Source organism: Chionomys nivalis, chromosome 5 (genome assembly GCF_950005125.1).
Source record: "Chionomys nivalis chromosome 5, mChiNiv1.1, whole genome shotgun sequence".
In the NCBI taxonomy this organism is placed as follows: Eukaryota; Metazoa; Chordata; class Mammalia; order Rodentia; family Cricetidae; genus Chionomys; species Chionomys nivalis.
The window spans coordinates 108,330,490-108,357,948 of record NC_080090.1 but is presented as its reverse complement, the minus strand read 5'-3'; the positions used below and the strand labels follow the sequence as shown (position 1 = coordinate 108,357,948).

General features: G+C 37.1%; 1 protein-coding gene across 7 annotated transcripts in view; it reads right to left on the bottom strand.

The window, feature by feature from the left end:
• Relch (RAB11 binding and LisH domain, coiled-coil and HEAT repeat containing) overlaps window positions 1-27,459 on the bottom strand; it is an 89,050-nt gene that overhangs the window by 48,480 nt on the left and 13,111 nt on the right. For 2 of the 7 annotated variants that reach the window (XM_057769590.1, XM_057769591.1), the window contains exons 3-11: window positions 19,187-19,258; window positions 19,024-19,079; window positions 18,816-18,929; window positions 14,676-14,879; window positions 14,480-14,571; window positions 13,661-13,939; window positions 11,292-11,367; window positions 10,250-10,345; window positions 10,080-10,103 (exon numbers count right to left, since the gene is read on the bottom strand). In XM_057769590.1, coding sequence (XP_057625573.1) covers window positions 10,080-10,103; window positions 10,250-10,345; window positions 11,292-11,367; window positions 13,661-13,939; window positions 14,480-14,571; window positions 14,676-14,879; window positions 18,816-18,929; window positions 19,024-19,079; window positions 19,187-19,258 — 1,013 coding nt within the window. Of the gene's footprint in view, window positions 1-755; window positions 800-10,079; window positions 10,104-10,249; window positions 10,346-11,291; window positions 11,368-13,660; window positions 13,940-14,479; window positions 14,572-14,675; window positions 14,880-18,815; window positions 18,930-19,023; window positions 19,080-19,186; window positions 19,259-27,459 lie in introns of those variants that run through there. The other 5 variants (XM_057769592.1, XM_057769597.1, XM_057769593.1 and 2 more) reach the window with 4 other exon arrangements.

Genomic DNA, 27,459 nt, shown 5'->3' with positions numbered 1-27,459 from the left:
ATCTTAAATAATAAAAAGAATTTCTGGAGATATCACCATCCATGACCTCAAGCTCCACTACAGAGCTAAAGTAATAAAACCAGCATGGTTGTAGTATAAAAACAGACTGTGGATCAATGGAATCTAAATGAAGACTTACGAATGAAGACACATTCATGGACATCTGATTTTTGACAAAGGAGTCAAAATTATTCAACGGAAAAAAGAATCTTCAAAAAATGGTGCTAGTCTAACTGGATGTTGGCATGTAGAAGAATACAAGTAGATTCTTATCTATTGCCTTGCACAAAACTCAAGTCTAAGTACATCAAAGATATCAACATAAATCTAGTTACACTGAACCTGATAGAAGAGAAAGTGGGAAATAATCTCGAATGCGTTGTCACAGGAAACAACAACCACTAGTAGGGCAGAAACTAAGATCAACAACTAATAAATGGGACCTCATGAAACTGAAAAGCTTCTGTAAGGCAAAGGACACCGTCAATAAGACAAAAAGGGCAGCCCAGAGAATGGGAAAATATATTCACGATCCCCAAATCTGACAGAGGGCTGATCTTCCAAATATATAAAGAACTCAAGAAACTAGACATCAAAAGTCCAAATAAAACAATTGAAAAACGGTTTACAAATCTAAACAGAATTCTCAACAGAAGAATCTCAAATGGTCGAGATGCACTTGAACAATGGCAATGGGTTTTTGATCCTACTGCACGTACTGGCTTTGTGGGAGCCTAGGCAGTTTGGATGCTCACCTTACTAGACCTGGATGGAGCTGGGTGGTCCTTGGATTTCCCACAGGGCAGGGAACCCGGATTATTCTTAGGGCTGATGAGGGAGGGGAACTTGATGGGGGAGGGGGAGGGAAATGGGAGGTGGTGGCGGGGAGAAGGCAGAAATCTTTAATAAATAAATAAATAAAAGTGATAAAAAAATAAAAGAAAAGAAAATAAACAAAACCCAGAAAAAAAATGTTTAACATCCTTAGCCATAAGGGAAATGCAAATTAAAATGATTCTGAGATTCCACTTTATATCTGTCAGAATGGCTAAGATCAGAAACACAGATGGTAACTCATGCAGGAGACAATAAACACTCCTGTGTAATACTGGTGGGAGTGAAAACTTGTACAGCCAGTTTGAAAATCAATATTGAAAGTTGTTTTCCATATTGTTTCTCAGAAAATTGAGAATCAATCTACCTCAAGACCCAGCTATACCACTCTTGGGAATATACCCAAAGGATGCTCAATCATAACACAGGACACTTGCTCAACTATGTTCATAGCCAGAACCTGGAAAAAAAATCACAGATGTCCTTCAGCTGAAGAATGGATAAAGAAAATATGGTACATTTACACAATGGAGTCTTACTCAGCTGTCAAAAACAATGACATCATAAAATTCAAAGGCAAATGGATGGTACCAGGAAGTCTGCATGGGACTGACTTAGGCCCTCTACATATATGTGACAATTGTGTAGCTTGATTTACTTGTGGGACTCCTGACAGTGGGAGCAGGGATTGTCTCTGACTCCTCTAATGGCTTTTGGAACCCTACTCCTCAAACTGGGTTGGGCTGTCTTGCCCAGCCCTACTACAAGGCGAGGTACTTAGTTTTACTACAACTTGATAAATCAGATTTTGTTGCTCTCCACAGGAAACCTGCTATTTTCTGAACAAAGGAGGAGTGTGCCCTAGGATAATGCTCTTGCACATTGCCAAGATTTGTCACTTGAATTGGTTTAATAAAACACTGATTAGCCAGTAGCCAGACAGGAAATATCAGGGAGGGATAAGCAGACTATGAGAATTTTGGGAAGAGAAGGGCAGGGTCTGGAGTCACAGTCAGTTGCAGAGGAATCAGGATGAGAACGCTGCACTGAGAAAAGGTAGCAAGCCATGTGGCTAAACATAGATAAGAATTATGTGCTAATTTAAGTGTAAGAGATAGTAATAAACCTGAGCTACCAGCCAAGCATTTATAATTAATATAAGCCTCCTGTGTGGTAATTTGGGAAGCAGCTGCAGAATGGGGCAGGATAAAAACTCACCACTGATTACAAGAGTGGATGGGGTAGGACAAAAGGCAAGTTGAGGGGAGGGACTGGGAGGAGATGAGGGAGGGAAAACTGCAGCCGGCCATACAAACAAGCAAACAAACAGGTAAGTTGCAAAGTCATTAAAAAAGAGTTGCCATGGTCATGTTATCTCTTCAAAGCAATAGAAACCCTAACTAAGACAAATGCTAATATCATGATTGATGGATTAGCTGAGATTTTATTGAAGAACTCTCATAAAATAAATATTTAATCTGATTTGGAAGTTTAGTAAAAGTGCAGAGAAGAATGACTTCTGAAAACATGAAAAACTCCAAAATTTGACCTATACTTCATGTCAGGCCAGATATCTTACTCCTTAGTGCCTTTCTTGTACCCCCTAGCCCTCTTCCTATTTCTACATATGTATTTCCTATACTATTTTTCATATTCTTTCCTTAATCTATAACTTTAAAGTTATAAAATGAAGGAAAGATACTTGTATGCAAATACAAGAAAGTTTCTTGTATGCAGCAGAAGGATGGATTCTATTTTCATACCCAATCTGTTAGACTGTCCTTTTATAGGTGAATTGAGTCCATTTATATTAAGGGATAGTAATGACCAGTGATTGCCAGTTCTGTTATTTTTGTTGTTGTTCTTGGCACTGTGTGTACTTTCCCCTTCTTTAAGATTTGCTGCTGTGAGATCACCTATTGCCTGTGTTTTTGTGGATGTAGTTGATTTCCTTGGGCTTGAATTTTCCTTCTAGTGCTTTTAGGGCTGGATTTGTGGATAGGTATTGTTTAAATCTGGTTTGGTCATGGCATATCTTGGTTTCTCCCTCTATGGTGATTGAAAGCTTTCCTGGGTATAGTAGTTTGAGCTGGCATCTGTGGTCTCTTAGTTTCTGCATAATGCCTGTCCAGGACCTTCGAGCTTTTATAATTTCCACTGAGAAGCTATATGTAATTCTGATAGGTCTCCCCCTATAGGACACTTGGTCCTTTTCCTTTGCAGCTCATAATATTATTTCTTTATTCTATATGTTTAGTGTTTTGATTACTATGTGAAAAGGAGATGTTTTATTTGGTCCAGTCTATTTGATGTTCTGGAAGCTTCTTGTACTTTCATAGGCATGTCCTTCTTTAGATTGGGAAAATTTTCTTCTATGATTTTGTTGAATATATTTTCTGTGCCTTTCAGTTAGACTATTTCTTCTATCCCTATTATTCTTAGGTTTGCTCTTTTCACAGTGTCCCAGATTTCCTGGATATTTTATGTTAAGAATTTATTGTATTGTACGTAACAATATCTTTGACCGATGAATCTATTCTATTTTCCTCTATTGTATCTTCATTGCCTGAGATTCTGTCTTCCATCTCTTGTATTCTTTTATTTATGCTTGTATTTGTGGTTCTTGATTATTTACTCAAATTTTCCATTTCCAGAAATCCCTCGGTTTGTGTTTTTATATTGCCTTTATTTCAGTTTTCAAGTCTTCTTTCATGTGTTTGATTGCTTTTCCTTGATTTTCTTTAAGGAATTTGTTGATTTCTTTAATTTTTTTTGTTTATCTTTTCCTCCACTTCTTTAAAGGAATTTTTCATTTCCTTTTCAAGGGCCTCGATCATCTTCATAAAGTTATGTTTAAGGTCGTTTTCCTCTGCTTCATCTGCATTAGGATGTTTGGGCTTGGTGCTGTAGAACCACTAGTTACCGGTGGTGCCATATTGCTCTTTAAGTTGTTGAGTGTATTCTTACCTTGTCTACCCATATCTTCCTCCAATTGGTATAGGTGAAGCCTGTGCTTCAGGGGTACCCGTGGCTCCACTGACTGCTCCTTCAGGTGCAGGCAGAGCAGATCCTCTGGTGATTACTCCTCTAGGCACAGGCAGGCCCAAAGATCAGATGGTAACTCCTCAAGGTATAGGTGGGACCAAAGCTTTCAGAATCAGGTGGGGCAAACATTAACATGTACAGAGAATGGCAGGGATGCTGGCTGGGACACAGGTGCTCTTTCCCAGAGGAATTTCTTTTTTAAAAATTTTTTATTTAGTTCTACATTTTTCTCTGGTTCTCTCCCTGCCTCTTCCCCGCTTCAACTCTCTCCCAAGGTCCCCAAGGTCCCAATTTACTCAGGAGAACCTGTCTTTTTCTACTTCCCATGTAGATTAGATCTATGTATATCACTCTTAGTATCCTCACTGTTGTCTAAGTTCTCTGGGATTGTGATTTGTGGGCTGGTTTTCTTTGCTTTATGTTTAAAAACCACTTATGAGTGAGTACATGTGATAATTGTCTTTCTGTGTCTAGGTTACCTCACTCACAATGATGTTTTCTAGCTCCATCCATTTTCCTGCAAAATTCAAGATGTCATTTTTTTCCTGCTGTGTAGTACTTATATATTGTGTAAATGTACTACATTTTCCTTATTCATTCTTCGGTCAAGGGGCATTTAGGTTGTTTTCAGGTTCTGGTTATGACAAACAACGCTGCTATGAACATAGTTGAGCACATGTCTTTGTGGCACGATTGAGCATCCTTTGGATATAAAGCCAAAAGTGGGTCTTGAGGAATTTCTTACAATAGCTTTTGGAAGTCACTCCTAGGGTTTGTTTACAGCTCTAGGCACTCGCCCACTTGCTCTTAGCAGTCACTCTCAGTCCTCTGATGCTCTTGATGGCCTCTCAGTGGTTGGAAGGATGAGAAAACTCAGCCAGAGGAACAGATGCAGAAGGGTATTGAAGTGTGAGGAATCACGAAGGTTCTGTGCTCTCTCTGGGTCTTCCGCCCTCCCTCATCTCTTTAGAAACTCCCAGGTTGTAGTCCAACAAAGGCTAGCTGTGAGTGGATAATCCAAGAATCTAGTAGTTGCTCAGTTTCATGACTGGATGTCTCAGCCTGTCTTCTGCATATGCTGGGATCCAGAAGAAACAAGCTTCAATGCCTTGTGAAAGACTGGGTGTGCTCTACCAATGCCGAGTCCAAAGGGGGCAATATTGCATCTCAGACTGCATCTCCAGGCTGTATCTGCCTCCATCAAACCTCAGACTGCCCAAATCTGGCTTTAAAACGCATCCCAACATAGTAGTCATTACCAAACAATCCAAACTGGAACATGACAAGTAAAACAATTAAGTTTGGGTGCCTTTACTCTAAAAATTAAGATAATAGAATTTTGGAAAACAAACAAACAAATATTTGTTTCCTAAAATGATAGCAGTTAATAATTTCTATTGTCATCTGATTTAATTTTTTACTGGCAAAATTTGTAGTATACGGTAAGTCATTGCCACTAATTCTTGTCGATGCTCCATACCAAGGTAACTGAGCACCTTGATACCCATTAAAGGCTGTGACATGTAGAATCCAGCAGGGAGAGCTGTGAGCTAGCCTCTTCATCAGACACAGTGCTGAGATTGATAATGATAAAAACATTATTATGGTCTGTTCACAGAAACAGCACAGATTAACACTAGGTGTGTAGAGGCCTGGAAGTAGATTCCTGTTGGACTGGGTCGGCTACAAATAATCCCAATTCTCTTATTTATTCACCTCCAAGTCACTGAAGCACTAGCATTTCTACACTTCAGAGATTTTACTCATTACATGTCCATTCACAAATTGATCAACACATTCTCTTTCGGTATCATCCCTCAAATCAAGAACTCTAGCCCTTTAAAAATTGTAATTCCAACTGCTATATCTAAGATAAATTTCTCTAAGTAGACAAGGTGAAACTTAGAAAAATATCTTTATGAGTTTTAATTTAAATGTATTGAATGTAACACAGTAATACATAAGATGTCATTTTTTGACACTTAAGGATTTGATTTTTACACAAAAATAAAATCATGGGGCTGGAGAGATGGCTCAGTGGTTAAGAGCATCGCCTGCTCTTCCAAAGGTCCTGAGTTCAATTCCCAGCAACCACATGGTGGCTCACAACCATCTGTAATGAGGTCTGGTGCCCTCTTCTGGCCTTCAGGCATACACACAGAAAGAATACTGTATACATAATAAATAAATAAATATTTTAAAAAATAAAATAAAATCATGACCACCATGGTTAAGAAAATAGCTATAGTAACTATAATTCTAATAATATCAAATTGAAAAGATAATTTCCCTCTTATATAGGAAAAGTTGTATCCATATTTTTCAATCCTTCCCCATTTTTCATTTCAAATATATGCATGTGTTGTGTGTGGGACAAGTCTCAAGGTTGACGTATCTTCCTTAATTGCTCTTTTACCTTGTTCTTTGGGGTAGAGTCTCCCAATCACAGTTTGACAACATGGCCAGTTTTGCTAGCCAGCTTGCTTCAGGGATCCTGTTGTCATATGCCTATGCCTTTGAAGGCTTGAATTATAGTTGAGCTGCCAGTCCAGCCAATATTTATGCGGTACTAGAGATAGAAACTCCGATACTTCTGCTTTCTTGTCAGCTCAGCCATCTCCTCAGCCCCTAATCTCTCCCTCTCCACTCTCTGTGTGTGTCCTTGCCACAGCACAAGTGTGAAAGTAGGAGGACAGTTTCTGGTGTTGTCTTCACCTATAAGACAGGGTCTCACTTGCTCACTGCTGTGTGAGAGCCATCATGTTCTGGGGATTTTTCTGTCTCCACAGGAGTGCAGAGAGTATATTCACATGTATTACTGCACCTGGCTTTATTCCCTACTGCAAGCCTCGAGTGGTTTCTCTATGTAGACTTGACTGTCCTTGAAGTCAGAGATCCACCTGCTTCTGCCTCCTGAGTGCTGGGATTTAAGGTGTGTGCCGTGACTGCTGCCACAGCATCTGACTTTTAAGTTGGTTCTCATCAGCCTAAATCAGGTTGTCCAGCTTACAAAAAAAAAAAAAAAAAAAAAAAAAAATCAGTTTACTCATTAAGCCATCTCTTCAGTCCTACGTGTCCATAAGTTAAAGTGTCAAAAAGCTTAAATAGTTTTGTTTTTTTTTTCCCTTTGGTTTTTCGAGACAGGGTTTCTCTGTGGTTTTTGGAGCCTGTCCTGGAACTAGCTCTTGTAGACCAGGCTGGTCTCTAACTCACAGAGATCCGCCTGCCTCTGCCTCCCACGTGCTGGGATTAAAGGCTTGTGCCACCACTGCCCAGCCTTAAATAGTTTTGTAAAGATAAATTTTTAAAACTTAGGCCGGGCGGTGGTGGCGCACGCCTTTAATCCCAGCACTTGGGAGGCAGAGGCAGGTGGATCTCTGTGAGTTCGAGACCAGCCTGGTCTACAAGAGCTAGTTCCAGGACAGGCTCCAAAGCCACAGAGAAACCCTGTCTCGAAAAACCAAAAAAAAAAAAAAAAAAAAAAAAAAAAAAAAAATTTAAAACTTATGTGCATATATCTATAGAAGCATGTCAGGTGTGTAGAGGCCTGAACAGAGTCATGAACAGATTTCATATAATATCTTTCAAATCTCTATGAACTGTTTTTGCAGAAAAGGAAGTTGAACATTAAATCTACGCAATTGCAAAGTTCCCTAAAGAATCAACAGATATTTAAACAGGTAAAACTGGAAAACTCAGATGTCCCAATCATTTAACATACTAAAAACTACAGCAATAAAAAAGCATGGGAATGGTTTAAGGATAAGAATAGAATATACAGACCAGTGGAATAGAACTGAGATTCTCAGATCCAAACAACCTAGAGTAGCCAATTGTCAACAGAAGTGGCAAAGGCCTTCAACTGGCAATACTTTTTCTCTTGAACATATATGTCAGCTTAATAATCAATGTAAGGGCTATCTATAAAGTGATTACAAGTCGTAAGTGATAAGGGTTTCATATCCAATCTATATGACTCTTACAGCTAAAACATATAAAGATAGTCCAATTAAAAATGGTCAAAGGACTTGGAAAAAACATATTAGAAGTTAGTAAAATTATATGTGGGATGGGGAAAAGGGTTTATGTTGTCTGTCTTTTTCTATTTAAAAAAAGTTAACGTTAATATATAGCTTCAAAGCATATGAGCGGCTAGGCCTCAACCCCCAGACTTGAATCATAATGGCAGTTTCCAGCACCTTGACATGGGACAGTGGCCAGGCCCTGTCCTATAGAAACAAACAAAACAGAACAAAACAAAACAACAACAACAAAAAACAGAACAAAAAAGCACAATATCAGGTCACAAAATCCATCCTATCCTGAACAGCTCTTGCCAGCCCAAAGAAATCCTCTGTAAAGCCTACCTCCTGCTCAGTTCTTTGCAGCTGCTTTGCACCAAGGCAGCCACCTTCTTGTGTCTCTCCTAAGAAACCTTTTCTGTAAGGTGTGACCTGTGGTATTTTGGCTCCTGACTGCCAGGATATCTTACTCATCACAGCTGTAACACTTTATACTTCCTGAAAGTCTTAAACCCTGTTTCTAATGTGTTATGTCATCAGCTAGGATATTATTATGATCGTCAGCTAACTAAACCTTTTAACTTTGCTTATGCTGAAAAAAAGCACATAACACTTGAGAAATAAGAAAAGCCTCAAATACCAATCCTTTAATCATAGGAGCTCTTTAAAAATACAGGCTTAAACAGGTGAAATATCAAAAATAAATTAATTACCAAGAATCTAATAAGGTGAATTTTGCTTCTTTTTTTCCCTCTGGGTGTACCAGGGATTGAACCTAGAGCCTCAAGGGTGCTAAGCACATGCTCTAAGGTTCTGTCCTTTTATAGCCAAGGATTTGTTTTAAACCAAGTTAATATATACTTTATCGTTTACTAATTTAATTTTGAGAAAATACAACTTTTATCGAATAGAACAAGAGGAAAATAATTAGAGAAAAGGATCAGTTTTTCATGAACCTACAAGAACACTCAATAATTTTTAAACATAAAAAAGTTAAAAATCAGCCAAAAAAGTATACATGTGTATACACACACATGATATCTGATTATTGATGATACAAAACTATAAATATTTCATGCAATACAATCAGTTTTTAGTTAAGTGTTTATACTAATATGAAAAAAAGGCAAAACTGATTTTATGAAAGTCAGGTTTGATAACACATAAAAATTATACCGAGGAAGAACAATAAGTGGGATGCAAACAATAGTTCATAACACAGACAGTACAAGCCGAGAGAGGAGAAGCTCAAACACCATCCTGCCAGGCAGAACCGCAAGACAACCTGAAATTGGACACTGATCCTTCAAGATCTCAAAAGCTTCCAGACAGATTAGTATGTTACAATCATATAAATTAGATACAGATAAAGCCATCATCAAGACTAGCTTCTAAGCTTTTTAAGAATTAAAAACATCTATAGGAATGAAAACTTTTAGGTCATTTTTTAAAATTAAAAATACTTATAGAAATAAAAACTTTCAAAGCTCTACATATCCTTTCTTGAGGATCAGTACGAATTTCTTTTGTTTCCATAGATAACTAAGGTCAGCTTTAAATGGGTTTTGCCAATGCATTATATACCTAACATACTGTAGGTCCCATGAATATGAGTAAAATCAGTGATAAATATTAACACGATAATGATAAAAACATATAAATTTAAATCTTTTATTAGACAAATACAATAATTTATAACTATAAAGATAACTTCCTAATGTGTCCCTGGCTCATGGTCTAGGTCACATATGCTAAAATTTACTTGCAACTTTAACTAGATGTTTAAAGCATCTGTAAAGAATGCAAATACAAAACTTCAAAAAGGACCTTAAAAGGTTATTATTTTTTAGTATTACAGCTATCTTACCATTATGAGATAAATGATTGTCAAACAAACATAATAAAACTAAGATTCATAACAAGCAATTACAAATGCATTTGGGGAAAATGTTACATTATTATATTATGTTAGTCTGTTAATTTTCAATGAGTGTCAACTTCTATAGACATGTCAAAGATAGCATCAAAAGAACAGAAAAAATCAGTTAGTGTTTGGTTACATGAAGATGACAGCATTCATGACACATAAATGGACCTACAGTAATAGCACTGCAGAAGCTAATAATGCTTTAAGCAAAATTGAAAACCATGGATACCATGCAGTTTTACTGAACTCACCTGACAGAGGTGTAAAACCATTCTCTAGGATCAGAGACGCATGCACAAAAGTAAGAATATGATTGCAAGTAACAGACTTAACAAAATAAAAATATAACACTAAACTTCAAAATGACAAAAATGATCACATGATGGGACCACTGGGATAAAAATACTTTTATGTGTCTTACCTCTCTTTTGGCCAACAGCACATTAGGAACAATGTGTGGCAGGCAGCGTCCCAGCATTAACATAACACTCTTTTCACTGTCTGCAATCCTAGACACCTAGAAAAACCAAACAGTTTAGTGACCATTGTGGATGACTTCTGTGTGTAAAGGTGTGTGCATGTCTATACTCTGGATCTTGTCCCCTCTGATGGAAAAACAAGCTCCAGCGTCATAACTCCTGCTAATAATAACAACACTGCCCCAGACAGCGTCATTTCTGTGGGGCAGTCATGGAGCAAAAGATGCTAGTAAAAGGGGTAGAGTTATTCATTTAATGTTTATGATGCTGGGGCTAACACACACTAAGAAAACGCTTTTCTACTAAGCTACACCTCTAGCCGCTAAGAAGGACAACACAAAAAGTTATCTATCCTAGCAGCTAGGGATGTGGCACAGTAGGTTAACTATGGCAGTCAACAATGAATTGAACATTATAAATTAGCTCATAGAGAGGATTTCTTGTTTTGAATGTGTCCAACACACAAAAGTGGTATCTGAAAGACAAATGTCAGTCACCCTGACTCAATGGATTCTTGTATCTAGTGTGGATAAACATGTATAATTCTACTTGCTGAGAAAAATATTTATTTAAAAGATAAAATAAAATGTCAATTAAAAAAAAAAAAGTAGGGGTGAGACCCAGGAGGCATACTTCTCTCAGTTCTGGGAAGAAAGGATAGCCCAGAAATGGGACTTCCTCAACGACTATTGGTTTGTTTGCTTTTTCCTTAAAAAGATCCCTGCAGCCACGCCAGGGCAACAGCTGTATTGAACTGCTTCAAGAGAGGCCCGAGAAAGCTGAGCTGATTTTATAATGAAGCTTGCCAGACTGCGAGTGAACCAATAACCAACTACCTTCCTTACTGCTGAAATTTTTAGGTACTATTTCTTAAAGAATAGGTTTTCAACTGAAATGCATAAATATCTTTGTATGAAACACTATTAGAAACAAACACCCCTAAAACAATAAAGATGTTTTATGGAAGCTGTGATATAAACTCACCTCTGATCCTAAACGACTATCTGCAGACATTCGACAAAAAGAGAGTAGTGCTTGGTGGAAAGCAGGTGATAATTTCCTGCAAGAAAATGGTGGAAAAAAGAAGATAGGCCTCAGGAATTGCACTGCTATCTCAGAAGGAAGTAAGCTGCAAATCGTGTACAGAAAGCCACATCCCAACGCTAATCCTACCACATAAATGTTGCCCAGATTTCTCAGCCATCAGACTTGATGGGTAGAGAGAGCACATACAAGTGAAGAACACTGCCCATCACCTAGCCTGATGCCAAATAGATGAATGGCCCTTATATGTTACTGCTCAAGCACTAAGTGGTACAGTGATCAATAATTATAGAAAATATTTCCAAAATCTAAAGAGAGCACTATCTCCACCCTCCATTTTTTTGTCTTCATAAAGGCTGACAAAGACTGAACAAGAAACAAAGCCAGAAAGGCATTACAGTTGTGCCAATATATAATAATTCAGTTTAACCTATATAAATACTACTAGAGAAAGGAAAGTTCGTTGAACATTCCTGATATAATTTAAGAGAAAAACATTGGAGGAACAACAGAAAATATCAGCTTACTTTTATATTTAATAAGAAAGGTCAAGCCTATCTTGCTCTCTAAAACATTGTGTCCATGTAATAGAACTCATAAGTTGACTACGAGCTGATTGTGTGCTCCATCTACAAAGACAAGACCAATAGCAAAAACTCACCAAAAGCATACTTAGTAGGCACCAAGTTGTATCCAAAAATGTTCATGATTGTAGAGTTAGAGAGATGTGCCAAGGCTTGTACCCTTTGCTCTTTTAGGCACTGCTTACATTCTTTTAATGAATGGAGTCACAATCTGTTCTCTTGTTTAAACTAGATACCACAAACCAGTCTTTCTCTTATTCCCAGTGGATTCATTCCTTTCTCTTCACTTCAAATCCAATGAACCCTCCCTCCACCTTTGAGGTATCTTGTAAATCTCTTCCTTGCGTTTTCATTCCTAATGTTCTTTACCCACCCAGCCTCTTTTTTCTTTACCTCGTCAACTCTCACTTAGCTTCAGTCTTAGATTAGATGACATTTCTTCAGGGAAACCTTTCTGCTTGATAACTAGGCTGGGTGCTTTGATTATGTGTTCCCAAAGGAAGACCCATTCATTGTCTTATTTTTCATACTTTAGTTTAATTGCTTCATATACACACACACTCTATCTCTTTCATACCATAACATTTGTGTATGAAAGGGTTACAGTGTCTCAGTCACCAGAGTGTTCTTAGTGCACTGCCTGACATGCAGGTATTGAGTGAATATAACCATACCTACCTTTGGAGTATAAAAGAACTATACAGATGCTCCTATCTGGGAGGACTTTATAAGTGCTCCTACTACTGAGCACTACAACATACATTTCCATATTTTATATCATCCACATTAGAACAAACACACCTTAAGGATTGCACACCTTATTCCAATTCGGTGAGTTTCATATATACAAAGATAACAATTATATCTAATAAGTACAGAAGGTTGTGGTTCATGAATGGAAATTTTCTTACACAAACAAATCCAGTACTTCTCAGTAATAAAGAGGACCTGTAAGTCTAAAGCAAATTAGCCATGCTGTAAGAATTTCATCCTAATGTTGGGAATACTGTGCTTGTTTCTAATAAGAAGAGTACTATAGCCGAAAGTACACTGTAAGATTAGATGAGTTAGTATACACCAAGCACAAACACATGAAATAAAAAAAAACAGTAAATACTTCCTTCTTAAAAATATGTTTTTTTTAAAGTTACAACTGAAAATATTGAAAATTTATACTTTGTTCTTACTACTAGATAGTTTGAGCACACAGGACAGTAATCATGGTTTACCTATTTTTTTACTTCCTAAATTTAAATACGGCAACCCAGCAAAAATTAAATGAATTAAGAGAATATTAATGACATCCTTTAGTAAAGATACAGAAACAAAATGATTTTATATTGCTTTCTCACAGCACAGGCAACTACATAGCACTAACCTCTGAATGTGATAACACAAGGAAGGTAAGAGTCATGGAAGGAAAGGCCAAGAGCATAGAGCTACTTATTATTTATTATATTATTTACATATTATTTATTAGAGGTTACTTATGGCCGTAAGAACTTAGTGAAGACAGACTTTGTCAATTTATGTTTTTCTTATCATTGACATAATTTAATAATTATTTGTCCCATCTTGTGACATGTATTCTGCCTATGAGCTAAGTCATTCCAAATGTATGAATTGGTAACTCTGCAAAAGGCATTCAAATATGAACTGAAGGTTTTCCAGCCCTACAAGCACAAATAATCAAAGGCACATTTCAAAGTATGGTGTCACACTGACCTATTGGGTTGATCGAAGTGGACCACAGTTTTACTTGGTACAGAAGAAAGTGGCATTTCTTCTCTTTCCTTCTTGGGGAAAGAACCTGTGGGCTTCTCTTTAGGAATAGAGGAATCAGGTCCACCTAGTGTTTCAAGATGACCATCCTTGTTTTTATCCTGGTCTGAACTATTTACAACTGGGCTCCGTCTACTGTCTTCAGACTCTCTGTGGGAAGGCTGAACAGAATCACCAACTGCTGGGGTGGTAAAGTGCTCAGTTTTGAGGATGTCCATCTCACTGAAGAAAGAAAATTCCCGGAGAGCAATTTCAGTTTTGAAAGCTTTGACAACAATATTCACTCCCAGAATAGGGGTTAATATAAACAGAACGTATTAAAAGCCAATTACTTCCTGAGTGACCACACTCTTCCTTAACAGCCATTGGTGCTTCATAGTCCTAAAAGTGTAGCTGCAAACTGTCAATCACGAGGAGAAACAACGGCCCTAAAGCCTGGTCTTGAGAACTCTCCATTTGAAACACAGAGACCATCCCATCAAACCCAACTTAGTATTGTAAGAAGTAAATGAAATAATGAATGGTTCAGGATGAAAGCCACTAATGTGGAGTTATTTTCCTGAAACTGACAAGACACAGGTGAAGTTAAGACAAACTATAAGATGACTATATCAATCTTGTTTACTGGTTAGGGGAGGCATTTTATTATTTTAAATACAGAAAACTACTAACAGCCGTGTGAAAACACTATGCCTCACTATTGACGCCTGCTTCACGCATCTATGTTTGCCAGACTTTTAGAAATAACAGCTAAGTACTAACCTTTCAAGCCTTCTGATTTGCTCCATCAATGACCATTTTTCATTATTTAATACACTAATTTTATCTTCTAATTTCTGTACTAGCAAGGAGTTCTAAAAATCAAAGCAGAAAAAAAAAGCAGAAACTCAAGATCTCACAGTAAGATTTTTACATAAATAATTTTTGTGAACATGAGTATTTAATTGGTATCTCTCACCTCTATAGGCTGGGAAGTGTCAAGTGTTGGAGGGATGTTGCCTAAAATTGGTGTAAGAGCCTCTAATTCATCTTCATCTACTCCACTGGCCACATCCACAAGATCTTTCCCAGTCACTTGGTGATTTCCAAAATCTCGGTAAAGCTGTAACAAGTCTGGGGGTTTGGGAATGTTTAATCCTACATCATCCCATAATTCAAAATCCTAACAGAAAACAAAACAAAAACATTAAAAAAGATTGGAGAAGTTGGAGTGACAGCTTACTGGGTAAGGACACTTGCTGGCCAATTTGATGACTTGACCTCAATTCCTGGCACCCACATGGTGGAAGTAGAAAACCACCTCCAGAAAGATGTTCCCTGACCTTACATACAAGCATGTGCACACATGTGTGCATGAATTCACACACTGTGCAGATGTAATTAAGAAAACTCTTTAAGGTAATTGTATCTTGTATTTTGAATCAAATATTGCTACTCTGGAAAACCAAAGATAATATTGCATCATAATGTCTAAATGCATTGGGCAAGATGGTGCACACCTTTAATTCCAGCACCAGGGAGGCAGAGGCACATGGATCTCTGTGAGTTTGAGGCCAGCCTGTACATTGAGTCCCTAGGTTGGCCAGGGCTACATAGTGAGACCAGGTCTCAAAAATCAATTCAAATCAAATCAAAGTGTATATTCTAGGTACTCTTTCACTACACAATTATTTTTCTAACAATCTTATGCTTTCTGTTTAATTGTGTTAGATGATAAGATGTTGCACTTTGCATGAAGTATTGAGTGTGATTGCTTGCACTGGAGCAAGAACCTCTAAGTACTTGGTTCACCAACATAATTACAAGTTACAAGCAAACTGACTGATGGAATTGTTCTTCTGTCATCCCACATAGACTCTAATGAATTAATAATGAGCTTAAACTGCTCATCTTGCCACGGCCGCTTAAGTCTAACTTGAATTGCTTCTGGAAATTTAAAGAATCCAAATAGCTACCTGAAAATGTGTTATGTTTTGAAAAATTCCCTTTAATTCAGAATAATTCAACTTCATAAAACCACGAAAAGGTTCAGCATCTTGAATACTCCATGGCAAAGATTTTTGGATAGGATGTATAATATTACATAGTAATAAATCACAGATACATATCCTTTCTTACCATCCTGTCTTGTCCTAAAATTAAATTGTTACCTTATTAAAATTTGTTTATGAGACTCTCTGAAAAACTTCAGCATAGTAATGTTAATATGCTAAACATGGCACTTTAATTCTTTGATGGCTTACTTAAATAATGGAATAATTAAAATTCAAAACTAAATAAGAAGTTGATGTGAGCACTAAAATTGGGGATTTGGAGAAAACAAGACTTAAATTCAACATCCTTAGTCTTCTTATTGTTGCCAAGTTAATTTAGGTTAAAAGGACCACCCATGAAATGGGTATAATATTCATTACCTCTTAGGACTTTTAAAAGAATTGACTAAATATTTTTAAAGGCTTCGTGGTGCTGGCTTACCAGAAATAAATCATTTTTAGCTTACATAAACTATGAAATGAATATTCCACACATCACTTCATTGCACTCTGCCTAACTCAGGTCTAGCCTACTGAGTCTTCAGTCATGGCCGTCCTAAGGTGTGGCATCTCAATGCACTGTAAGTTCATCTTTGAAGGCAAAGGAGCTGAGTATCTTTCATAAGCTCTTTCCTATGTAGATACCTGCTTTTTGTGAAGCATGTATATAATTCTTTTGCCTGTGTTTTTAAAAAATTCTGCTATTCTTATTAAAGAGTTTATAGTGTTCTAACAGATCCTTTGTTGGGTTTTGAATATTTTCACCCAGTCTATGGTTTGCCTTTTTACTCAACAGTGGTTTAAATTTTTTTTTAATTTCTTTATATATCTTTGCCAAGGTAAGCCACATCTGTGTGTGCCCACAGAGGCCAGAGTGGGAGTTGGCTTTACAGGTGGACATGAATTGCCCAACTTGGGTTCTCTGTAAGAACAAAAAGCTCTTAATTGCTGAGCTACCCCTTCAGTCCCAAGAATAGCTTTAAGAATAATTTGTTATTTTACTATTATTATTATGTGTCCATAATGAGTGTGTCTGGGTATGCATGCCATGGCGCAAGTATGGAGGTCAAAGGAGTCGATTCTCTCCATCCCTTTTTTACATGAGTTCTGAGGATCAAACTCAGGTTGCCAGGTCTGTGTGGCAAAGTCTTTTTCTGTTGATCAATCTCACCAGCAAATAGTGCTTTTTAAAAAATAGAAAAATTGTTCTGTTGACAGTACATCTAAAGAGCACCATGATTTTGGTGTCATACCTAAGAAACCTTATCTTTCAAAACTGTAATGGTTCACCCCTCTTACATTTACCGGTATAAGCCTTAAGTCTTATAGGTTCATATTAAACCCTATGATCCACTTTGTCATACCACCACTTGTGAAACGACTGCCCGTCTACACGGTAGTAACTGCACTTGTGAGAAATTAACCGCCCACGTGCATGTCTCCCTCTAGCTCGTCTGGAATCGGCTCCTTGGCCTACTTGTCTATATAACAACATGACACCTTGTGATTATCTTGATTCAAGTCCTCTTTGTTCTTTATCAAAGTTGCTTTGGCTACACTAGTTCCTAGCCACTTCCATTTTAATTAATGTCAAATCAGTCAATGAAGAAACACAGACCTTTTATATCCTAAGCTATTTATTTGTCAATTACTGAGGAAGTACTGCTGATATCTCTTGATACTTTCTGACTCTTAACTGAGTAGGACCAAGTGTTTGCACGTAAAAGTACAAGTTTAGACTTAAAGAGACCATCCTACTGTCTGACCTGTCCTCCCTGTTTATTCTTTTTCCCTTTCAACCTCCTTTTCCCCTTTCCAACATTTTTCACATTTTAAATATTTACTATTCACTGTTAAGTTAATGAGAAAAAGACATGATTGACTTAAACTATAACCACAGTATTCATGTTTGGTAAATATTTAATGTCTTTTACATAGAAAAAGTTCAGTAAAGCTACCTATCATGTGGTGAATAAATATTTAACCATAAGCCACATACTGCATCAAATTCAATGACAGACTTCAAATATGAATGACATCACTAAAATTATACCATTTTATTAAGTCTTTGAAAGTATATTTTATGCCGATGAATTTCACTCTGGTGATATAACTTAGCAATTGCTAATATTCTCAGAAAATGTCCTGTTAAATCATACACAATTAGTTGTTTTACATTTAAGTCTTGCCAAACACGTGATGATAACTGAGGAATAAACTGCTATGTCCTTTAAAGAACTTCTTTTTTTTTTTTTTTTGGTTTTTCGAGACAGGGTTTCTCTGTGGTTTTGGAGCCTGTCCTGGAACTAGCTCTTGTAGACCAGGCTGGTCTCGAACTCACAGAGATTCGCCTGCCTCTGCCTCCCAAGTGCTGGGATTAAAGGCGTGCGCCACCACCGCCCGGCTCTTTAAAGAACTTCTATTTCTGTAAAAATATTCACAGTAGATTTTATGAATCAAAAGAATAACCTTCATTTAAAAAAAAATGGCCTCTGGGGGAAGGGTGCAGCTTCAGAGGTTGAGTGTCTGCAGCTTCAGAGGTTGAGTGTCTGCTGAGCACCATAAAGTAGATGAATGAACAAAGATAAAAACTACAGCCTTCTGTTTCCCTCATAATAAAACCTCTGCCATTTACTTTTGCAAAGTTGTATTCAGAGAACCAATTACACACACATATACATACATCATATATGGTCATTCAAAACATTTCTAACTGTGCTATTGAATATATAAAATATAGTGCTACTCAAAAAATTTTATAGTCAAACTCAATTTCTAAGCTACATTGATTTATAGGACCAAGTAAACGTACAGTTTTAAAAAGAATACTTTACAAATGCACACAGATATGAAGGGGCCATACTGTTAATCACAGGCTGTAAAAAGCTACCTGGGAAGAAAGACAAGTCTTTATTTAGAAAACTTACAAAACAGAAAAGATCCGTGAGCCAATGAAATACTAAATGGAGTTGTACCTGATTTACTCTTAGAAATTACCCACTTCTAAAAATCAAGCAAAGAAACAAAGTAAATTAAAAGCAGACATTACTGAACAGTAACTTTACCTGATCATCATTTTCATCTGAAAAGGTTATTGACGTAAGCTTGTAGTTATTCTTCAACAAAAACTCGTTGACTAGGAAGTTGAGAGCTCTCTTTTCAAGAGGCTTGATTGGCTCCTGGAAGCAAGAATAAAAGAGAGATGGGAAAATGTGAGCTTTGCGCCCCGACGCCTGGGCTACACGGCGATAACTGGTGCTGTCATTCACCCACCTGAATTTCAGGACTTGATTTGTAATTTTTTCGTTCCTGCAAAGGAACTTCATGTTCTGGTGGGATAAAATAAGATAATGTTTTACTATTTACACATGAAAACAGTCCAGCTACTTCTACATTGTAAAAGTGGAAAAGGCTCAAAAAGTTTCATGTACACCACCTGCAGCCTTTGTTAGGTTGGCTCGGAGGGCCTGAATGGTCTCCTTGGCTTTCCGTAGTTCAAACTCCAGGACTGGACAGGGATTTGGATTAAACACACACAGGCATCCAACCAAGAAAAGGGAAACAAAAATAAAAAAATAAAAAGCAAAGATGGGTATGAAAAAAACACAATTTGTATTGAAAACAGAAAGCATGCAATCTTTATGAAACTTGTGAACGCATGCAGCAGAGTTGATTAGCAAGCAAACTGGTGATCGCTTTCTTTTAGCAGAGTTAGGGGTGTGTGTTCTAGCTGTCTGACAAGGAATAGCTATTAAAAATATAGTCTGTGGCCTACTTTTATTTAGGTAGTTAAAAATTTGATAATCTTGGTACTTCTCGTTTTAATCAATCTGGGTAAGAAAATGCAATGAAATGTTTTTGGTTAACATAATTTCGGGGTGAGGTTAGCTAAAAATTACATGAAAAATAAGCAAATATCCTTATAAAAACAAAACAAAACAACCCCCCTTCCGACTTTTAAGTTACTTTGAAATGTCCTGTTCCAAATGATGTGACTGTAGAAACACTAATGGTTAGACCTTTTGTTAAGTTGAAGGGTATAGTTTCAGTGTGCAACAAGTGTTGTGTGTGTATACATTTTCCTATAAGGAAGCATGTTTTCTAGAAACAAGCAGATAGGTTAAAGACACACATAAAAAAAGACCTGAAAGGTTGGGTGGTGGTGGTGTATGCTTTAGCACTTAGGAGACAGAGGCAAGTGGATCTCTATGAGTTCGAGGCCAGCATGGCTTACAAAGAGAGGTTCTAGGACGGTGAGGGCTACACAGAGAAACCCTGTCTACAAAAAGTGAAAAAACACCTAAAGGTTTATGTTTAGTTCAAATTTAACATTAAGGAATAGAAATGAGTTAATTCTAAAGAAAATGATTATATATACGCCAATCACATCTAAAATAGTTGTATATAATTATCTGAGGGTACTAAATAAAATTAGGAAGAATTTAAAAGGATTTTATAAGTCTTCAAATAGATTATTTTCTGTTAAGAGGGATTAATAAAATTCAAAGATTTCTCCTAACACCGATGCTGGGAACACCTCTTACTAAACTTTGAACATTATTTGTCTTAAACAAAATTGAATTGCATGTGTCTTAACTGTGAAATTTTCTTAAATTTATAGATATTGTGTTTATGATATAGCAAGCTTAAATTTGAGGGAAAAGTTTACTTCTGTTAATTAAAACTCTGGGAAAAGTAATTGACTTTTGTCACAAATGGTAATTACTGTCTTGAAGAAAAACTAGACAATTTAATTTGCACCTTAAGAAATGCAACTTTGCCCTGATTTACTAGTAGACAAAAAGATGAAATGGCATTGGATATAAGAAAGCTATAAAAATACATGGAAAAAATAGGATTCACTCAGTTTGCATGTGTTCAGTAAGAACTCAAGATGTAGTTGAGTCACAGCTATGACGGCCATTGATTTTGATGCACAGAGTTGAACGGCAGTAGCAACGGAAGCACTAGGAGGGCACTGGGTCACTACGTGCCGTAGGTAGTCAGCAAAGCCGATCTGCAACCACGCTGTGCAGCAAAGCGAAGACTTTCCCACTAAACCACACTTTTGAGAAACTCCTTAGGAGTTATGCTAAATTCAGATTATTTATATTGCAGAATAGACTTACGTAGAAATTTGCTCATTTAAAATGTTTTCAAAATTCTATGAAATTTTGAAAAAAGCACCTAACTAGACTATGTATAAGGAAAAAGTATACATATTATGCTTTCAATAGCACTTAAAATTGTCCAAAACATACTACAGAACAATTGCAGATCAGAAATGCCCTACACCAGAATGATAGAAAAGTGGGGGAAGGAGAGAAAAAAAAGGCGGGGGGGGACTGGTAAAAACACAAAATGGGAAATACTCAAATTAAACTGGTGACCAGGAACAAAACAAAAAATGATTAGGCACAGAAAGCCAGAAAAACCCATGTCAGACGGCAAGAATTGATTTTACAAACATCTAAATACATATTGCCAAATGTCATTGGAGATAGCAATGCTTTGAAAAGACAGCCTTCGAAAATGAATTCACTCTGCTGCATGTTTCTTAGTATACAACATAGGCTCTACAAGACAGAGCTTTATCCTCGAAGCTGTAGCACATCTCTATAAAAGTAGAATATAACCAAGCAAATACAGATTTAGGAGAATTTTACAAGATTTTCTTCTTAAAATTGATTCTCTGGCAATTTCATACATGTGTACAAAATATTTAAATATTACCCTCATTATTCTTTTATTCTACCTTCTACTGCTAAGATTCTTAAAGCCACACAATATTTATACACATATGAATCTGTCTCCTCAAACAGCAGATTGAAGAGCAAACTGAATTACCCTGTAAGAAAACATGCTCAGGAACAAGCTGTAAGCAGTTCTTACAATCAGAATTCTTCCTAAAAGTATATGAGGGTATGTGTGTTTATATAAGAACCAATAACCAATCTGCTCATTCTACATGCCCAATCCAAATTAAGGTTATCTTAGTGAGATTAAATGTAGTAACTACAAACATGCATGTTTATTAACACTACATTACAATTTTACTGAGACATTTAAGTCAGTATAAGCAATTTTAAATTACCATAGATCCCAATCCAGTATTGTTTTTCAAACTACTTCATGCTGACATGAGACTGGAAATAAATTTTTTGCTCAAACCAATAGGTCAGAATCAGGACTTTGCCTCTCTTTTCTTTGAAGATGTGTATTTGTCTTCTTTCAGGTGACAGTTTTCTGAATTTCTTGTCCCCCTTATTATAATGTTACCAGAAATAACATTTCTCAACTCTTCATACTTTAGTGTTCTATGAGTGGTTTAGGAGAATAAGAATATAAATTAGAATGAAAATTTGTTCATTTTTGTTTTGTTTTTCAGACATGTTTCTCTGTGTAGCCCTGGCTGTCCTGGAACTTGCTCTGTAGACCAGGTAGGCCTCAAATTCATAGATATCCTCCTGCCTCTGCCTCCCATGTGCTAAAATCCTATATAAACTCTGTTGTAAAAGTAATAAAAATTTAGTAACATCATCACCCCTACTGGGTTTACGGAATTTCCTGCCTATTTTGGGCTTAAAAAGCAAATTGTACCATTAAACATGACTTAGTGATTAAGTACATCAGAGCAAAATTTAAACCCTGTAGTCCATAGGCACCTCCATTTCTTTATTTCTCTAAGAGGTTGGAAAAGCAGTCCTTTCTCCCAGTCCTTTTAAAGAAGGAAAAAGCCCTTCCTATTATTTTTCTTTCTGTTCAGGTTCCTCTATCACTTGTCTCAAAGTTGGCTTCTCTCATTATCACCCTTGGGCCCTTTCTCATTTTACCTAAACACCCAGGACAAGCATTCTTGCAGCATTCTTTATGATCACTCTCCTGAAACCCTTTCACCAAATACAATCTTACTTTCTTATTTCTTAGATATGCCCACCTGGATATCTCCTAAGTTTTGCATCTGATCCTAACTAAATTGCATCATTCTTTCTTCTCACACCTGGTCTGCCCTGAGTTATCTCCCGCCATTAATGATACCTCCATCCACTGAGCTACTTTCCAAGTCAACTAAGGAGAGTTTGGGGACTACTCGTCACTTACATGTGGTCTTCATCTTCCCGTCAAGTAATGTCCAAATCATACTGATTCGAATCCTTTAGTAACTAGCAATTCATCTCAACCATCTCTATAACAGCCCAATGTCAGACTTCTGTGACATTATGCATTATTATATATGCTAATATTATGATGCTCAAATATCAAAGACAGAAACAATCTGCAGAAAATCTCATCCTTCTAAATTTACCTATTCATGATTCACAAAAATTTAATGACCACTGCCTTTATATTAAGAGCCACCCACCACAATAGTTTTTACCTGTTTCAAATCCTACCTTAATTCCACAGTAACAAATTGCAGATAAATGTATTTTCAGAATGCTTTATCTAGCCTTGTTGGAATACCAATCCAATTTTAAATGATACCAAATTATAAGTTTCATATAAGGTTCAGTATAAGAAAATAAAATCCCCAAAGTTCTGCTAATAGGAAAGAACACACACAACTTCCAAAAAAAGCCCACGGGGGAGATGCACGATGCACATAATAAGAGAAATGAGATAAAAAAAAATTCCTAGCCAGGCATGGTGACACATGCTTTGGGGGGCAGAGTCAGGTGAATCTCTGTGAGTTTGAGGCCAGCCTAGTTAATAGAGTGAGTTCCAAGACAGCCAGGGCTACCTACTGAGAGTCTCCATATCTCAAGGGAAAAAAAAAAAAAATTCCAGGCCAGATATGGCAGTACATTCTTGTAATGCCAGCATTCAGGAGGTTGAGACAGGAAGATCTTAAAGTTGAAGCCAACCTAGTTCACACAGATTTATCTCAGCAAAACAGAGAGGCTACTGAGGCAGTGGAATATAGGCATTGCCCCGGCCATTACCCAAGAAACAACAAGGGGACAGGGGCTGGGAACTCCACAGGCAAGATCTGAGTCACCTTAGAAGAGAACAACATAATACTTGGAATACAGAGTTATGAGTCAACTACTACATGCTGAGTTGACCAGCAGTAACTCTTCCTTCACATTAGAGAGCAGCTCTGTATCCCTTTAGATTTCATCAGTGTGTGAATACAGACGTTACACTCTAGCAGGCTGTGCTACAAGAGCAAAATCAGAAACTCTGATGGTAAAAGATGGATCTTGTGAAGCAAACTCTTATAGCTGTACACATGAAGGGCAGAGCACAAATGCCCATGTTCTTTCTTGGGTGTGAGCCATCCTGTTCTTTGATACAGAGTACCTCACTGGCCTGGAACGCTCCAGTGGGTGGGCTGGGTGGGCTGGCCAGAGAGTCCCAGAAACAGATCCTCAGCACAGTGATTACAGATTTGTTTCCTTCCTTCCTTCCTTCCTTCCTTCCTTCCTTCCTTCCTTCCTTCCTTCCTTCCTTCCTTCCTTCCTTCCTTCCTTCCGGTGTGTGTGTGTGTGTGTGTGTGTGTGTGTAATGGGTACTAGGGTTAAAACTCAGCTCCTCATGGTTGCAACGAAAGAACATTACAGGCTGAGCTATCTCCCAGACATACTTCTAAAGCAATCAAAACCTTAGTTGTTGATTCCAAATCAATCTTACAACAAAACAGGGTAGAAACTACTTCACACTTCTATGTTCAAAATGCATAATAAGGTAAAAAACAGCAATTTGAATATCACAAATTCATCATATCTTTAGGAAAACTTCAGCCATTTATTAATGAAAGCAGAATTAAGATCATTTGCTTTGACATCTGCTAGAACTTACATTAATTTTATGTGAAAATGTATACTTCATTGAAAAAATGTTAGCAATAAAAAGTTTCAAATATTTACCTATTTGAAAAGAAAGTGACTGTGTAGGAATAATTTTAATTGGTTAGGATTCAATTTTGGTATCTATAAAAAATACACTTTTTCAGAGGTACAGTTTATTCTAAAAGACATTGTGGTCTTTAGAAATAAAACTCTTTTGTGTTCCTGTTAGTGGCAAATCTTTGAAGTACCATTTTACTACTTTATACAATAAAGATTTCATTACTTATTTTGCAGGACTGTTAACAATATTAGGTAAATATTTTCTATAAACACCTAAGCCTGGGGATAGGGTTCAGTGGAAAAGTACATGAATGAGGTCCTAGATCCAATCACTGGAGGGTGGGAGGCATGGGGACAGGTAGACATGTCTTCTGATTCACTCTTAAACTACTACAAATGATTAGCAAAGAATTGCAATCTTTAGAAAATGTAATTATATTCTTCAAGTCTCACATGTACATACACATCTGGTCCCATACATACTGAAAGCTGTTTTCTAGAATAACATGTCCTTCCTCTAAGGAAGATGAAGACCTTGTTCATCACCCACCAGCACAGTATAATAAGGAGAAAATGACTGGCTCCCTAAAGTTACAGGTAAGATATACTGTTTGGATTAAAAATGTAACATCAAGATATCCACATTCAAAACATTATTTTTCAAAAAAAAAATTATTTTTTTGTTTTGCCTGTAGAAATGTTTATGCACCATCGGTATGGTTGGTGGTGCCTGTAGAGGCCAAAAGAGGGCGCTGGAGCCACTGGGACTGGAGTTACAGATCAGTGTGAGCCCTGAAGAAGATGGTGGGAATCGAACCTGGATTCTTTGAAAGTACAGCCAGTGCTCTAAACTGCCCAGCCAACTCTCCAGTTCCACATTCTACAGTTTGTTGTGCAAAGGTGTAGAGGATAAGGTACACTGCTCTATCTGGAACTTTCTCACTTCTGATACAATGGCAGATGGAATGGTTCAGAGCCTGTTTCTTAACAATGCTTTCTGTGACTTAAATAATGAGAAACTCTTCAGTCTAATGGAATCTAACTTCAAACAGAAATTAAAGAACACAATTATATGGGCAACTTGTTGGTAAGAGGTTTTTTTTTCCCCCCCGATGGGATTTCTCTGTAGCTTTGGGGAAGAGTTATTTTTTAACACGTAACTATACACATTAAAAAAAAAAAAACACCTGTATTTGATCCCCAGTACAGCAACACAAGTAGTGGTGGCATACAACTGTAATCCCAGCACTTGGGAGGTGGAAGTAGGGAGGGTCAGAAGTTTAAGATCATACCCAGGTACATAATGAGTTCCAGGCTATCCTAGGATACACGAGAACCAACTTATCTCAAACAACAATAACAACAACAGCTACCATATGTTTACTATACAATATAAAATATTTCATATTTAGCAGAGAAAAATGTATAGCTCAATAAAAATATTTAATATTTACTATATAATATTTAATATGCAATTATATAACAATGCTACTTTACAAATGAAACAATAGGATAAACCAATCCTGAGTTTATTCAATTAACTTTCCATTTGATTTGCTATTTTAGATGTTACAGATGTGACTTGTAGTTTTTTTTCCCTTATTCTTTTCTTTGGTTGGAATCTCACTATGCAACCTACGCTAGACTCACACCTGGGGCAAGTTTCCTGCCTCAGCTTGCCAAGTGCTAGATTTGATGACTGTTGCTAAATTTTATGCTCACAACAAAAGAGTTATAAAATATAGGTCACAGTAAATTTTTACAGTGATATTTTCATTAAATTGATATTACTATTATTTATAATTTTGAGCCCTCTTAGCTTTAGTTGAATTGAAATCGATTATCCACCCACCAACTTACATAATAACATGAGTTTTAAATATCAAATCTCTAGTCTTGAGCAAGGAATGGAAACCATATATTGGAATGGAATTTTTAATTAGGTCAAACGTAATCCTTCACATTAAGAGGGAGCATGTGGTTCAGTTAATTGTGGGTCCTGTTGCTAGGCTATCTGGAACTGAATCCTAGTTAACTGTGGGTCCTGTCGCTAGGCTATCTGGGATTGAATCCTAGTTAACTGTGGGTCCTGTTGTTGCTATCTGGAACTGAATCCTAGTTAACTGTGGGTCCTGTCGCTAGGCTATCTGGGATTGAATCCTAGTTAACTGTGGGTCCTGTCGCTAGGCTATCTGGGATTGAATCCTAGTTAACTGTGGGTCCTGTCGCTAGGCTATCTGGGATTGAATCCTAGTTAACTGTGGGTCCTGTTGCTGCTATCTGGGATTGAATCCTAGTTAACTGTGGGTCCTGTTGCTGCTATCTGGGATTGAATCCTAGTTTCACTACTCAAGACCAGTGCGTTTTCTCCCAGAGCCTTAGCTTCTTGTGGGTAGGTGGTGATGCTTCAATGAAAGCGTAAACACTCGGTGTTTAGAGTGGCGCAAGCGAGTATACTACAAGAACTGTTTATTTTTATTATAGTGACTACAGTAGGTCAGCACTGTGTAGGCTTTAACAAACTTGTCCCAGTATGTGCAAGAAAAATCCTTTACTAATAGGTGTAGATCGAGACTCACTGTGCCCTCACTGCTGTTTGTCCCGTATGGCCCTCCAGTTTCAGGAATGCCTACATCCCGCTGGAGCTTAAGTCTTACTCTTGGCCAAAGTCTTAAGAAAACAGTTTCTATAACACTAAATGACTTCAATCCCAGGAAGTCGTTATCTTGAAGAACCAGATACTTGCACCCAAGGAGTCACAGCTTCTACACTGGCAAATTCCAGGGTAGATTCTGTGGAAATTCTCACTGGCATCAAAAGATACTGACAGAATACAGTATATGAGGACAAGTTGGTC